The sequence below is a fragment of the Sorex araneus genome, chromosome X, assembly GCF_027595985.1.
Source record: "Sorex araneus isolate mSorAra2 chromosome X, mSorAra2.pri, whole genome shotgun sequence".
NCBI classification, from domain to species: domain Eukaryota; kingdom Metazoa; phylum Chordata; class Mammalia; order Eulipotyphla; family Soricidae; genus Sorex; species Sorex araneus.
Genome location: NC_073313.1, coordinates 58,222,505 through 58,238,960, shown reverse-complemented (window position 1 = coordinate 58,238,960; position 16,456 = coordinate 58,222,505). Strand labels below are relative to the sequence as shown.

General features: G+C 48.3%; 1 protein-coding gene across 1 annotated transcript; it reads left to right on the top strand.

Annotated features, from left to right (window-relative positions):
* The first annotated feature begins 1,605 nt into the window (after window positions 1-1,605).
* OLFR1480 (olfactory receptor 5B12) lies at window positions 1,606-2,541 on the top strand. Its single transcript, XM_055121087.1, has 2 exons — window positions 1,606-2,031; window positions 2,302-2,541. Exons 1-2 carry the CDS (start codon window positions 1,606-1,608, stop codon window positions 2,539-2,541), a joined length of 666 nt encoding a protein of 221 aa, XP_054977062.1.
* The last annotated feature ends 13,915 nt before the right edge of the window (window positions 2,542-16,456 follow it).

Sequence of the window (16,456 nt, the reverse complement as noted above, 5' to 3'; positions counted from 1 at the left end):
ATAAAATTTATACAATTACTGAGACTGCTCGAGAAATTTGATGATCAATGGGATGATGATGATGATGATGATAAAATTTATAATCACTGTCATCCCATTGTTCATTGATTTGCTTGAGCGGGCACCAGTAATGTCTCCATTCGTCCCAGCCCTGAGGTTTTTTTTTTCTTTTTGGGTCACACCTGATGATGCACAGAGGTCACTCCTGGCTCTGCTCTCAGGAATTACTCCTGGCGGTGCTCAGGGGACCATATGGGATGCTGGGAATCGAAACCGGGTTGGCCGCGTGCAAGGCAAACACCCTACCCGTTGTGCTATTGCTCCAGCACCACCAGCCCTGAGATTTTAGCAGCCTCTCCTTACCCTTCTTTCCCAACGATTGAAGGCTCTTCAGGGTCAGGGGAATGAGACCTGCTATTGTTACTGTTTTTGGCATATCGAATACATCACGGGAAGCTTGCCAGGCTCTTTGTGCATACCATAATATTATATAATTTAATCATACCCCTATTTTAAATATTTGATATTTTCATTTACTTGTTTTTGTCTCTGGACAGACTTACTGGTTCTGGGGTTCACCAGGGCTGCAGCCAGAGGCAATGTGGTGTTGGGAATTGATTCCGGGGCCCTTCGCATGCCAGGAATGGAAGACAGGCTTCATGCAAGCAAGGCAGAGCTCTGACACTGAGATACACCCCCAGACTATTCTTCTTCTTCTTCTTGGTTTTGGAGCACACTTGGCTGTGTTCAGGGTTTACTCCTTGTTCTTCACTCAGGGATCACTCCTGGAAGGGCTTGGGGACATATGGAGTGTAACAAGTGGAACCCGAGTCAGTCATGTGCAAGGCCAGAGCCCTACCTCCTGTACTATTTGTCAGGACCCTATTTTTCTCTAAAAAGCACGAATAACATTTTTTTGTTTGTTTTGCATGGTGTATTTTAAAAATCGTAATTGTGTTTTGATTTTTGGCTACAACCAGCAGTGCTCAGGGATCACTGCCGGCAGTGCTTGGAAACCGTAGGCAGTGCAGGGAACAAGCTGGGGCAAGTCACTGTGATTAGGGTTAATTATAATCTTTCCATAAACCTCCCAAAACCATATCAGAAATTCAGACCTTCTTATTGCCTGGTTATCCCCAAGTACTGCAGCAATCCTATACAATTGTGAATACTAATAGACAAACAATCTTTGCATTAAGCATACTGGCAAATTTATAATAACTATAATATTTAAAACTTACTAATAATTGCTAATAATTTTAATTATAATTTGTATAATTTTATAATTTTTTATTCATGATGATTTTTTTTTTATTTGGGGCTATACCTCGCAGTTAACAGGGACTATTTCTGGCTCTTTGCTGGGGAGAGATCCTTGATGATGCTTGGGGGACCATATGAGGTGCCAGGGACTTGACTACGGTTGTAGCCAAGGCAGCCATGTACGAGGCAAGTACCTTACCTTCTGTCTTGCCCCCCAATCTGCGTTTTTGGCCTCTGCACCTTCCTCCATCCCATTTCTTTCTGCAAGTTGGCACTCCAAGCTCACACCCTAATCTGATTTTGAGTTGGATCCTACAGGTGCAGATTTCTGTGCGTGACTCCATGCAGCTTGAGAATGTGACCTCATCGTCCCAGTTTGTTCTGGAAGGACTGACTGATGCAGAGGAATTGAGACCCTTGCTCTTCATCATCTTTTTGCTGATCTACCTAGTGGCCATGGTTGGGAACCTTGGCATTGTTGGCCTTATTTTCATTGACTCACGACTCCACACACCCATGTACTTCTTCTTGGCCAACCTGTCACTGCTGGACTCGGCGTATATCTCCAACACGGTGCCCCAGGTGCTGGCACATCTGCTGGTGTCAGTGCGGACCATTCCCTACAGATCTTGTCTTACCCAGATATTCTTCCACCACTTCCTGGCTCCATGGGAGTGCTTCCTGCTCACAGCCATGGCCTATGACCGCTATGCAGCCATCTGCCAGCCCCTGCACTACCTAGTTCTTATGGGCCGCCAGACCCGACTGGTACTGGGTTCACTCTCCTTTCTGCTTGCCTTAATCAATGGTCTCACTCACACTATCCTTGTGTCTTTACTCAAGTTCTGCAGGTCGCACTTTATCACCCACTTCTTCTGTGACATCCCTCCACTGCTCAAAGTCTCTTGTTCTAGCACACATGCTAATGAGCTTGCAATGTTCTACTTCAGTTTTCTGGTGGCTCTGGCACCCTGTGCCCTGGTTGTGATCTCTTATATCCATGTTGTGGTTGCTGTTCTCAGGATTCGTTCTGCTGAGGGCCGAAGGAAAGCTTTTTCCACCTGTGGGTCTCACCTCACCATGGTCTGTATTTTCTACATCACTTCAGTCCTCTGCTACATCTTGCCCAGCTCTGCATACTCTCGAGTACGAGACCGGGTGCTCTCCGTGCTTTTTGTCATCCTCACTCCCATGCTCAACCCCATTGTCTATAGCATGCGGAACAAAGAGGTGAAGAGGGCTTTGCTCAAGGCCCTTGGGAAAGAAAGTACCTCTTAGGCAACAGTCACACCCTTTGTGCTGGGGCCAATGTGAAGCATGGCAATAGGCGCAGAGCCGATAACACGTGTCCATACATAGGGACCCAGTAGGGAGTGCCTGGGTACATTTTACAAGCACCAGGTGTCTGGTTTTGAGTCTCATTGCCCAAGAATTGTCACTGACTTGCATTCTTAACTAGCCCTAATAGGTATTGGGCTGGATCAGAACAGAGTTAGAAATGTGATAAATCAGTAATGATAAACTTTATGTGATTGGACCATCCTCTTAAGTGGATACCCTCTATAAAATATGTGTGTATTTGGCAATAAAGCAACAGCCATCAGCTGTCTCCCAGAGTAGTTTCTCCATGCACCCATCATCCTTCGCCCCACGTCTTCCCGGACCTGGTGTGCAAAGTGTCTGGGAATGTTGGGGAAAAATTGGTATGTCGACACATACCTTTGGGTTGAATCCAATTATAGAGTCTAAAATTTCATGTATGCGATCCATTTTATGAATTTTGTTTTCCCCTAGTCTAGCAATGACAAAATGTTTCTCTTGCACATTTCTTTTCTAACTCAATCTTTTATAGAAAAGTACAACATAGTTAGGTGTCAGAAGTTTGATCTGGAGAGAAATTCTTGTTTTCCAAGCATCAGGTCCCAGGTTCTGTCTCTGGTGCTACCACATACACTCATCTAGTTCCTGTACCTCTGTTATTTGTACCTGATAGCTCTGTTGTAGTGACTCTGTTGTAGTGATTTTTGCAAATCACTTGCAAAATGATTTTTGCAAGTGATTTGCAGCTACACTGCAGCCAGGTGAGTACTAGTACCACAACTGTATGAGCGTGGCCCCTAGTGAGCATGTGTGTAAGCACTGCAAGCAAGCGAGTGAAACCTCAGCAAACACCACCGGCAAATGGATGTATGTGCAATACCTGCTCATCAACAGAGAGGAAGGAGAGGGGACTCAAGCCCCTGCCATTGGTAAATTGTCCAATTACAGAAACTTGTAAAGATGACAACAAATAAAACATTCCTCAAACTCACCACTCACCAGGAAGAACCACTATGAAGATTTTATGGCTTCCTTCAAACTCCCTTTTGAACAAAAATATATGTACTTGAAAATTCCCCTCCCCATTTTTGTTTTGGGTTCACTCCTGGAGGTGTTCAGGGGCTATTTCTGGCTCAGTGCTGGGGGTTGGCCTCAGTGGTGTTTTGGAGGTCATGTAGTGCTGGGACCTCTTGTATGCAACACATGTGCCCTAGCGCTTTGGGCCATCTCCACAGCCCTGCACAGCACATCTTAATCCATATCTTCACTTTTACTGAACCTATACACATGAAAGTGTATTTCTGTGCACAACATGTTTTGTTTTTTTTGCTCTTTTTTTTGGGGGGGGTGTCACACCCGGCAATGCTCAGGGATTATTCCTGGCTCTGCACTCAGGAATCACTCCTGGTGGTGCTCGGGGGACCATATGGGATGCCGGGGATCGAACCTGGATCGGCTGCTTGCAAGGCAAACGCCCTCCCCGCTGTGCTACCGCTCTGGCCCCAACATGTTTTTTTCTTGTCCCTAGGATGGAGCCTGTCCCTCACACATTTAAGGTATGTGGCCTACATCTACGTTCCTGGCCTCAGTACATACAGTTGTTAAAAATCAAAATGGACCCTTTTTGCTTTTTATTGGAGTGTTTAAACCATTTATGATGATTATCATGTGATTAGTGATTATGGTCAAGTTTAAAACGACCATCCTACTATTTTCTGTTGTTTCATGTATTCTGAGTTCTCTTTTCCCCTCTTCGCTTAACTCCTTTAGAGTGAATTTTTACAATTCACTTCATCTCCACTTTACCTATTCTATTCATCTTATCTTATTACATACCCCCTTACAATAATTAAAAATATTTTCATATATGATATCACAACATTACAACACTGCTCTGTGCTCATGGGTCACTCCTGGCAGGTCTGGAACTATGCGTGGAGATGGGGATTGGATCAAACTGGAGTCAGCTACGTGTAGGGAAGTGTCTTAGCCCTGTACTATCTCTCTGGTTCTGCATGCGTATTTAGAGTAGAAAACAATTTCCAACAAATATATAGATGGCCAAAAGCTAAAGACAAAGTTCTCATCATTAGCAGTCTTCAGGTAAATGCAAATTAAGATCAGCATGAGGAGTACCTAGGGTTATGACTCAGTGGTGAAGTACCTGCTTTTCATGTGTGAGCCCTCAAGTTCGAGCTCCAGTGCCACACGTTGTCACTGAGTGTGATTTCTGGAACTGCTGATGTGATTTCTGAGCTGCGGGTGTGAACCCCCGCGCACTATAATCCGGTGTGGAAACACTACAACCAACTGCAATCAAATGCAGGACAAAAGACCCCTTAACAACGACAAAATGAAGGAAAAGGAAAGAAAACACGAGCCATCACCTCACATCTGCTGAAATGTCATTACCAAAATGCCATTACCAAATTAACGAAGACTTGGAGCAAAGGGACCGTGTATGCTCTGGTGGCAAAGTAAGTCGGTGGCAACCACTACAGAAAACAGTACTGTCCTAAATCAATGAAAGTTAAAACAAGCCCATAAGTCAACGGTTCTTCTTAAGTGGTATCTTTGTAAAGCAAATAAAAACACTAACTTGAAACTGAACTGGAGTGAGCACAGCAGATAGGGCATCCGCCTTGCACGCGGCCGACCTGAGTTCAATTCCTCCGTCCCTCTTGGAGAGCCCGGCAAGCTACCCAGAGTATCCTGCCCGCATGGCAGAGACTGGCAAGCTACCCACTGCATATTTGATATGCCAAGAACAGTAACAACAAGTCTCACAGTGAAGATGTTACTGGTGCCCGCTCGAGCAAATCGATGAACAATGAGACGACAGTGCTATAGTGCTACAACTTGAAACTAGATTGGAGTCCTAATGTGCCCTCTGTGGTCATGGAAGCATTGCTTACAATAGCTAAGGTAGAGAAAATGCTAAAGTGCTCTTCAACAGACAAATGGATAAGAAATATATGCTTGTGTACAACAGAATATTATTCAATCTCCCAAAGAAGGCAATCTTGGAATTTTCAACAATATGGATAAACTGTCAAGGCATTACTCTAAATTAAATGCCTCAGAGGAAATAATCTCGGATCTCACTCAGATGTGAAATCCAAACCACCAAATAAAACCACAAAAAGCCATTCTAAACAAAGACAAACTGAGCTGATAGATAGAGAGTAATTGGAAGGTCGTGAGAGGTGGGCAAGGGGGGAGACGACAATGTGAAAAAGAAATTGGAAATGAATGTCCACAGATCCTAGGCATGTCTTACTATACAGCATGGAATTAGAGTTAAGCAATATATGATTGTGTGCTTGAAAGCTGATGAGACAGTAAATCATAAAAATTTCCATTACGGTAAAAAACATTTATAACTATGTGATACTAGATGCTTAATATATTAAGGGTGCTGGCCATTTCTCAATGTATACAAATATTAAAGAATTACTTTGTATACCTGAAAGTCATGTCATGTCATAGGTCAATTATTTCTAAATAAAAATCATAAAGTAGGGAAACTGATTGGAGTCTTAAAGCATTTATAATTCTGTATGCTTATTTTGTTTATTTTTTCTGCTCTTTGGGTCACACCTGGCGATGCTCAGGGGTTACTCCTGGCTCTGCACTAAGGAATCACTCCTGGCGGTGCTCAGGGAACCATATGGGACTCTGGGGATTGAACCCAGGTCGGCTGCATGCAAGGCAAACGCCCTACCCACTGTGCTATCATTCCAGCCCCTCTATGCTTATTTCGAAAGATTCTAATATATGCTTGCTGTGAATCATTCATACTCTACATAAGCTGCATAAAAATAAACATTTTTCACAGGCAGTCCGGCTCCAGTGACTACGAACACTTTTGTCGCATTCTTTCATACTGTCACATAGGACACATTATCTTCACTTAGAATAGGTTGTGCAGAGATAATCATACCATGCAAATACTTGTTTTTAATTTTTATCCCATATATTCCAAATTCCTGGTATTTACACATTTTCTACTAGGTGTTTATCTTCGATATATTGATTTCTAAGTTATTTCTAAATTAGTTTATTCTTTTTTGGGGGGGTTCACACATGGCAATGCACAGGGGTTACTCCTGGCTCTGCACTCAGGAATCACCTCTGCCAGTGCTCAGGGGACCATATGGGATGCTGGGAATCAATCCCGGGTCAGCCGCGTGCAAGGCAAACACCCTACCCGATGTGCTATCGTTCCAGCCCCGAAACTAGTTTTTCTTTGGATTACTGATTTTCCTTTTATTTACACATTTTCTTTCAAAAAGTGCTATAGAGGGTCTGGAGTGATAGCACAGAGGGTAGGGCGTTTGCCTTACACGCGGCTGACTCGGGTTTGATTCCCAGCATCCCATGTGGTCTCCCAAGCACCGGCTCCTTTTAGAACTCACATAGTTATGATGTTGCTGTTCACCAAGAATTCCTTCCGGATGGCCTGAGTAATTCCTGAGTGCATGAGCCACGAGGAAGCCCTGTGCATCGCCAGGTGTGACCCCAAAAGCAAAAATAGTGCTATAGATTTTTGCAAGTAGAAATGGAATGAGAGGCTGGAGTGACAGTACCGTGGGTAGGGCGTTTGCCTTGCACTCGGCCAACCCGGGTTCGATTCCCAGCACCCCATATGGTCCCCCGTGCACTGCCTGGAGTGATTCCTGAGTGCAGAGCTAGGAGTCAGCCCTGAGCATCGCCGGATGTGACTCAAAAAGCCAAAAAAATAAAAGAATGAAATGGAATGAATGCCTTTGTCCCCTAATTTTATATCTTGCTTTCTGACTTATACACAGTATTTTTCCTGTTTCCCAGTGTGTTGCTTTCTGGGGGGGTTTATTTTGTTTTTGAGCCACACCTGGCTGTGTTCAAGGGTTACTCCTGGCTCTGCACTCAGAGTTACTCCTGTAAATGCTCATGGAACAATATGGGATATCAGCGCTGGAACCAGGTTGGCTAAACACAAGGGCCCTACCTGCTTTACTATCACACCGGCCTCCCAAATTGTTGTTTTATGGTGATTTCTGTGAGAAATATATAAATGATTTCCTTGTATTAAGACACTAACCATTGCTCCATTTCAGAGATTTGTTTCCAGCTATAATTTGAAAAGCACTTGTGGACTACAGATCAATATTTGAAACACAAACAGAAAGGGCCAGAGGGATAGGGCCATGGGCAGAGTTTTGCCTTGCACAGGGCCGGCCTGGGTTCAATCTCTGGCACCCCATGTGTTCTTTTGAATATTGCCAGTAGTGCTACCTAAGTACAAAGCCACAACAAACCTGAAGCACCAACCAGTGTAGGGCCCAACCAAAAATAAAGAAATAAAAACTGAAAAAAATGGAACAGAGAACTAGTATAGGGGTGTAGGTCATTTCCTTGCATGTAGCCTACACCAGTTTGGTCCCTGGAGCACTGCCAGGAGTGATCGCTGAGCACAGAGCCAAGAGTAAGCCCTGAACACATCTGAGTCCAGACCAAAGCCCATACCCTCCCCCTCAAGAAGGGTTGCACTTAGTGGTAGAACACCTGGGTTCTGCCACCAGTTCTGCAATAAGTAAAAAAATATAAAAGTAAACACTCAATAAATCTATCTTGAGTAAATAACAATTCACATGAAGATACACAGAATTGTATCAAATTCTTGTAATGGGGAAACATATATTCACTTATTACAGTACTTTTATGCACCTAATTACACATATTTGTTCTTGTTTTTTTTGTTTGGTGGGTTTTGGCCATATCTTATGGCACTCCATGCTTACTCCTGGCTCTGTGCTCAGGGATCTCTCATGGCAGGCTTGGCTGACTCTATGTTTCTGAAGAATTTTTAGAAATAGGCCAAGAAAAACTCATGCTAAATATAGTTGAGAAAAGAATTAATTCTGAACTTGCAATGTATTCATTATCTACTACTAACATACATCTAATATATGAACGCAATTATAGAGCTAAGAAAACATTCCAACATACTGACAGTAGTTATAGAATTAATGATGCAACTGCCTTTTATCTTCTTTAAGATTTGAACTCTCTTCAGTGTTCTGGTTACCACTGAAACATCCAAATCCCCACACCTTTTCCAAACCAAAGAAAATGGCAAGAAAATGTGGCGGCTCGGGGCTGAAAAGAAATGGTGACTGGACTGCAGAATAGAAACACACCTTTAGTTACTTTTAATTGTTTTTTTCTATAATAACAAACATTAAACATCCCCTCCTGTGCCAAGGGGGTAACAGAATTCTGAGTTCAGTTAATTTTTTCCTGCTATATAAAAACATAAAACACTCAAACACCTCGTTGTACAGTGAGGGGGGGGCAGTGTGGCTCCACTGTCCATAGGGCAAACAGGTTACCAAACCACTGCTAATGACTCCCGCTATCAGTGCTTCTGAGAGGGCAGTCAGGAGGGGTCACAGGTTGAACTTAGTGGGAAATGGGGGGCCCTAAGTACAGCATGTTCCACAGCAGCTGAGAGAGGTGGTGGCGGCAGGCTAGGTTGCAGTCGTAAAGTTGGTTGGCATCTTCGGAAGTCAAGACACTACAAGAGAGGGAGAGGGAGACCAGTTGCTCATGGGCCATATTTGTCTCTCTGCCCCCTACGCGGGCAATTATGCACCAGGACCCTCTCCTTACAGTCCACCTGTGGGACTTTTCAAGTGCCGTGTTCCCTCTCACCTCGCTGTTTCCCAACCCCCATCCCGGCTCCTTTTAGGACTCACATAGTTATGATGTTGCTGTTCACCAAGAATTCCTTCCGGACGGCCTCGTGTGAGTGCTGGACACACTGTGCCAGGTAATGGCGCGCTATATCTGCCTCCAAGGGCGACGGAAAAGGCATCCAGAGGACACTAGAGGCAATTCCGTTAAGGCGCACACGTCTGCCTGCCTGTACCCCGACTCTATGTCCCCAGGTCAACCATTCTGAAACTCTTTTTTTTTTATTCTGAAACTCTTTCCCAGCTCTAACCGTTGCACATTTCTTCCCCTCCCCCCACCTCCCATGCCCCATTCGTTTCCAAAGTACTTTCCCATGACTTCCCCCAGTCCCGCCACCTCAAAGGATACTATCGGAGCAGGCGATTTCTTGGCACTGCGGGTAAGGCCCTGGCCTGTTCACTCAGACCTGGAACTGGAGGGCGGCATCTGCTGGTTCCCGGCATGGCCCATCCAGCAAGCACTGGTCGAGTATATGGAATAGGCCCTGGCACAGCGGGAACATGTAGGCACGCCATGGCATGTCCACCTGGAGCTGGTGGTAGTTGCCCACGCAGACACTGCCATCCATAGCGAACGTGTCCATAGACTGCAAAAGGGACAGGTATCCCGGGCCCCAGACGGGGGTAGCCACCCCATGCTGGCGGATTATGCCTTACCAGCCAATGCCCGCCATAAGCGCCTGGCACAGGCACGTAGTGCACACTCGGCCTCTCCGCGGCGTATCTACCCACCCTGAGATCGGCGTATCTGCCAGGCCCGGGATCGACGAATCTTGCCTGCCAAGGCAAGATGGGCTGAGGCGGCCAGGGAAAGGCAGACACGGGCGCTGGAATATGGAATGCCGAGTTGGGCAGCTGGGCGCCGCGGCCTGCAGCAGACCGCCGCCATCTGCCGCTGCCATTTGCGCCATTCGCTCTGTCAACATCACGAGGGTCATTCTGGTCGCCAGAGCAGTAGCCATTGTCTGCACCCGGGTCCGATTCCAACATGTCTTCTCAAGCGTCGAGGCCGCGTGTGCGAGACCGCAAGCCACTGTAAGCCCCGCCTCGGCGTGTGACGTCCCGGCCCAGTGCGCCTGCGCACACACAGCCCGCGCACTCGCGTGCGCGCCCGCGCGGGTTTCTGGAGATCCGCTCCAGCGGTCGCTGCACACGTGACTTTCCTGTCAGGCCATAGGCGGAAGATGGCCCCTGGCGGGCTATGGCGGCTTGGCCAGTGTCACCGAGGCCTCCAGCTGATGGCTGTGTCCCTGAATGCCGGCCTTCTGGTGTCCACATCTGGCCCTCGTCTGTAACGGGCCAGGCCAGCCCCCGATGATGCCCCTCCCAACCCATGTGTACCCGACCCGGCCCCACCATGCTTCCCGCCCAGTCCGTGTGGGCGGGTCTGGTGCTTTAGGTCCTTTAATGCACCCCTGCAGGGCATCGCCGGGGTCCAGATGGGCCGGAGCAGCTCCTTAATGATGTTCAGCTCTGTGAGGGTCAGGGCCAGACCTGGCCTTCCTCTTGCCGTCTGAAGTTGATGTGGGCTGGAGCCAGACTCTCAGTGCTCCTCTTTCAAACCCAGCGGATACTGTCCATTTCCTCAGTGCTCTTCCAGTCCTTCTAGGAGGGACTTTTCTTCCCTTCTCACCTGGCTCAGCTCACCCCACCCCAACTCTCCAGAGTGCTCCTCAGTCTGAGGGCCAGAGAAACCCCTACTTCATGTCTGATCAAAGCCCCCCAAGACTCCCACTTCCTTTAGTCTGTGTGTGCCAGAACAAACCCCCCAGTTCTGTCCTGCCTTTATGGCGCAGAACCCAATACACCTCTCCCCCTTCTTTGCATCCCTGGCCCAGCAGCCCAAAGTCTGTGTGGGTCCCGCCCCTCTCACCCTCAGCCTTTGTGGCCCAGCATCCTCCCTGTATTTTGTGTGCCAGGAAGAAACTCTCCAAGTCTGTGTAGGTGGAGATGCAGCACCCCACCCAACCCTCTAGTGAGCTCTTCGAGTCTGTGTGTGTCAGGCTTAAGTTACGTATCCTAGAAGTTTCTGTGCATCCCACTTCTATGGTCTCTGCTAAGGCCCGTGAAATACTGCCATGACCTACACTCCTCCCCCTTTCCCCTAATCTGTGTGCCTACTCCCCAAGTATGTGTTGGTTGGGGTGACCTCCCTTCTGCCCTGGCTGCCTGAGTGGGGAAGCAGAGCAGGTTCCCTCTGGGTCTGTCTTCTGAAGTGTCCAGCTATGGCATTGCAGGACTGAGGACTCAGCACCACTGCAGGGACAGTTCCTAGTGGGTTGGCCCAACCCTCACCTGATCTCCCTCTCCTAGGAGTGGTCTTGAGGCTCTCCGACTCTCTAAGGGACTAGAGATGCTGGGGGTGGGGTGAGGGTGTTCCCTCCCCTCCCCCGCTGGGAAGAGACCCTCTGCTTGCTGGCCTGCTGGGTGCTGGTCTACTTCTGTGTGTGGAAGCAGGTCATGGATATGGGAAAGGTCAGGGTGTGGGGTAATCGCTTTATCCCCACACTCTGCCTTGGTCCCCAAGCCTGGGCTCAGTCCCAGGAGATGGGCTGCCCACTGAGCACACTCAGGCCTCCCTTCCCCTTGTCCCCTGGGCTGGGTAGGGGTGGGACATGGGCACCCTGCAGGGAAGGCTAGCTTTAGGCTCATGTACCTGGCATGTCCCAACTCTCTCAGGTAGCAGCTATAACTAACCCACACCATGTCACCTCCAATTCCAAATGCGGAGTAGACGCGAGAGAGGCCACCCAACCCCAGTGCCAGGGCCTGGGACTGGGAGAGAGTGGGGCAGGGCAGGGTGGGAGGGTGCACTCTTACTGTTCTGCAAACATAGCAATAAAATCATGTCATTTTCGAAAGCTGTCTCCTGGCCTCTGGGTGCCGGGGCGCGGCTTTGGAGGGGCACCGGGCAGGAAGGAAGGCCTTCTGTCAGGAACTGCCTGGCTGGGGATAAAGAAGAGGCACTGGCCAGGGGATGAGGTTGTGGAAATTGGGAAATCTGGGGAAGATACCCTTACATCTTTGTATTCCTGTTGATGCTTTCTGACGTCAGATTATGCTGAGACTCTTGAACTCTGTACCCACATGTCCTCTGAGCCCACCCTGTTGGGGAGCTGCTTGCAGCACTTCCTCCTTTTTCTGCCTCCGCTGACTTGTAGTGGGCGGCCCTCACGTCCAGGGCAGTTCTAAGTTTTGGATGCCCTAGTCAGTGGGACAGCCAGGCATCACTGAAGAAGCAGCCTGGCCCTGGGGCATTGGGAAGATAGTATGGAAGCACCACTCATTGTGGTGGGACGGGAGAGCAGGCAGCTGCAGATGCAGGCCATTTATGCCACCAGTTATGAACTACATGGATTTTCGCAACAAGGCACACAAGCACCACAACCATGTTCCATTTAAGTTTCTAGAAGAAAATGTAGAGGAGATTTATTAATTTTTGAGTGGAGGAAGACTTCACTTGTCAAGCTTCTTGACAATGGGATCTTGAGAAGCAATTCCTTGTATTGGGTAATGGCCACTGCAGTCACAGTTCTAAGTGCAGAGCACAGATGATTTTTTTTTCTGAAACACATCTGCATTTTCACTGTGCTTATCCATAAAGATGGGGAAAAGGATTTTTCTTTTCCAATATAGTTCATATTTCCTGTTATCAACAGGGAACATAGATTACATTGTATGCAGAGGGGAAATTAGGAAACTTTTCACCAATTGCAAAGCAAAACTTTTAATTAGTTCCCAAGCGAACCATCTCGCTAAAGTTTTTAATTACCCTGTGTAGTTCCCTAGAGAGCCTTGTTTTCTGGGAGAGCATGTTAATTGGTGCTCCTATCCGTGTAGTTAGGTCTTCTTGATGAAGTCTCGGGGGTGGGGGTGAAGAGGCACTAAGCCTGGCCAACTGCAGAAGCTGGTATGGTCCTGCTGGTATTGGAACTTGGGGTCCTTTCCCCAAAGCAAACCTCTGTAAATTCCTCCAGAGAACAATGGAGGGCTCACCTCAACATCTCCCTAAGCTCCAAAGGACTATGCTGCTCTTCCCCTTCCGGGCCCTTGCATACATGCAGACAGGACCGCGTGTGGCCCCTCTCCAGGTGGCCTGTGCTGCTGCAGAGGCCCCAAGGGCATCATGGTAGATCCGCAGAAGCTGATTAGGCTACCAGGTGCTGACTGAGGCAGAATCACAGCAGGGCCTGCCACAAAAGAGTAAGGATGGTGACATCAGCATAGCTCTGACCTTTACCCACATCTCTTCTGAGCTCCAAAGGGGAAATTAGTAGAGATACTTGTCTCCGGTTGTCCTCTTTGTTCCTCCCACTCCTCAAATGTCACCCCTCAGCTATGCACCTATATGGATCAGGGACAGACCTCACAGGCACTTGCGGTCCCAAACATATTCCCATCATGAAGTGACCTGAAGTGTGTCTCCACAGCCTGACTCTCCTCTCTCCTCTATGCCTCTCCTAAGCCAACTCCCTACACTACCTGAGGCTAGTTTGGCACCTCACAGATTATGGGGCTTCCTTTCCTTGGTATTGGCTTGGAGTGGGAGCATCCCCTGTGCCTGTGAGGGGAGTGAGGCCAAGCTGGCCTCTCTGCGCTGCTCCTCTTGACTTTGTGTGGCCTCTTGTGGGTCACCACAGGCCTCCTGAAGGCTTCTGTAAGGGATCCAGGACTCTGGGATTGGGAACCTGGCAGGATAACCTGGCTGGTCCCCTGCTCTGGGTATTTTGGAACCTTCTGTTTTCCCCGCCTGCTGTGGGAAATGGGGTAGATGGGGCCCGCAGTCTCTACCCAAAGGCACCTTGCCTAATGCCTCCGTTTCCTTTGTCTCATGGCCCTGACTCAGGTACCTGGGGGATCTTGCTAAAGAGCCCTGCTGTGGGCTTTCCTTTTCATACCCTGCCCTCTCCCAGCCGGTTCCAGGGCAACTCCTGACCCTTCTGGCTGCTCTGAGACCCTGCTGAGAGGCTCTGGACCTGTAGGGACACTGCTAGGCCTCAATTACACCCAATGGGCTGAGTCACCCCACAGTGCTCCAGCCGCACAGATCAAGGCTTCCCGACACACCACTCAGCAGCATTCACACTCCATAGGCATGGGTCGGTGGAGATTAAGCAGGGAGAGAATAATGGGGATATCACAGCTGCCTTTGAAGAAGCTCGAAAAGTGGCCAATGAGGGAGCACATGTTAACCAAGGGGAGTGCTAATGCTAAGCAGAGTCATCACAGAAGCGCTCACATGTTTGAAAACTTTTTATTAAGAAAATACCATTCCTCCACAGGAGCAGGGCTGGCTCTAGGTTAAGCCACTTAGCCTCAGCCACCCAGATTTGAGGGGTCCACATTTGTCTGTGGGGTTTGGAACGTAGTGGAAGATTTAGGAGTGAGAGCGGTGTCAGGTCATGAGCAGCATGGAATAGCTGCTGCGTGTGATAATTTGAGGCTCAGTTCAAGACTTTGGGACTTGCATTCTAGAAGCCAGGAAGGGTTGACAGAATTGACTTCTATAAGGAATTGATTGTGATGGACTCACTTGTCTAGTAATGCATCCATCAGAAACCCAATGTCCCTTTTAATCACCCTTTTAACAGCATAGGGGTCTCTCATGTTTGGTGGAGAGAGGGCATCACTCATTCAGAATGGACACGTTACAATGAGGCTATTTATTTTTTTGCGTTTTGGGGTCACACCCATCGATGCTCAGGGGTTACTCCTGGCTTTTCACTCAGGAATTACTCCTTGCGGTGCTTGGGGGACCATATGGGATGCCGGGGATCGAACCCGGGTCGGCCGTGTGCAAGGCAAACGCCCTACCCGCTGTGCTATTGCTCCGGCCCCACAATGAAGCTCTTTAGATAAATCTATAACATTGCAATAAGGACATGAAAACTCATTTTGTGAGTTTTTGGGTTTTGGGACACACCTGTCAGTGTTCAGGGATTATTCCTGGCTCTGATTTCAGGAATCACTCCCGATGGGGCTTCAGGGAACCCTATGTGGTGCCTGAGACAGAATCCAGTTTGGCATCATGCAAGACAAGTGTCCTGCCCTGTGTACAGGCCCCCGCATGAGTTGTTTGGGCACCTATCTGTCCCATCATCCTTCAAGGGCAGGGCTTGCTCCAGGTTTCTTTTCCTGCCTAATGGCACCTCACACCCCATCAGGCTGCTTGGGTACCCGCTGTCCTGCAAGGTACCTGTTGGAGGAAGGGGCTTGACTCAATGGCCCTTCACCTAGCTTCAGCCTGTTATCACACCTGATCTGTATACCCAAATCCTGAGGCTTCTCAGGAGAATTTTGGAAACTCCCATTCTATTAGCAAGTGGGGACTCAAAACGTTGCTCTGAGAGGCTTGGTGGGGTTCACAGTACACTTCTGGCTAACAGAACACTTACTGAGAACGGCTGCTGGGGTGAAACACTCATCCTACATCTTGCCTTCAATGATCCTCCCAAGAGGCAGCAGATGCTTTCAGTGCTAAGTGGGGTGTAAGCACTGACAGGAGGCTTGAAAGATGACCGTGCAACCAGGCTCCTAGGACCCAGACATTTTTTAAGCGATGAAGAGAAGGGAACGAGGAGGACTTAGCTGACCAAAAGATGGAAGGAGTGCTAGGGATCTGTCTCAGGAGGATGGTAGTGGGATGAAGGTAGAGCAGCTTCCAGTGCCTGGCTCAAAGACGGACTTTTTTCTTTGTCTTTTTGGGTCCCACCTGGCAATGGTCAGATGTTACTCCTGACTGCACTCAGGAATTACTCCTGATGGAGGACCATATGGGATGCTGGGGATCGAACCCAGGTCAGCTGCATGCAAGGCAAATACCCTTCCTGTTGTACTATCACTCTGGCCCTGGGCTGGTTTCTATCTCCAGTTCTTTGGGGATTAGGTGTCGCTTCCTCCTGGGCCACACTGTCCCCTTTTCACTTCACCTTATTGCCATGGTGGGTCTCCTGGTTTTCCTGTTCCTGTGTCAAACTCTGTTTCTGACAGTGTGCTACAATGATGTGAAACCCAGGAAGGGCCAGAGGGCATTCCCCGGCACTCCACAACTACTGCACTTTTGAAAGCTTCAAGACTCAGAGGGTGGTGTGGGGCCCCAGGGATATGGTCAGGTGTAAAGTGCATGGGCCCCAACT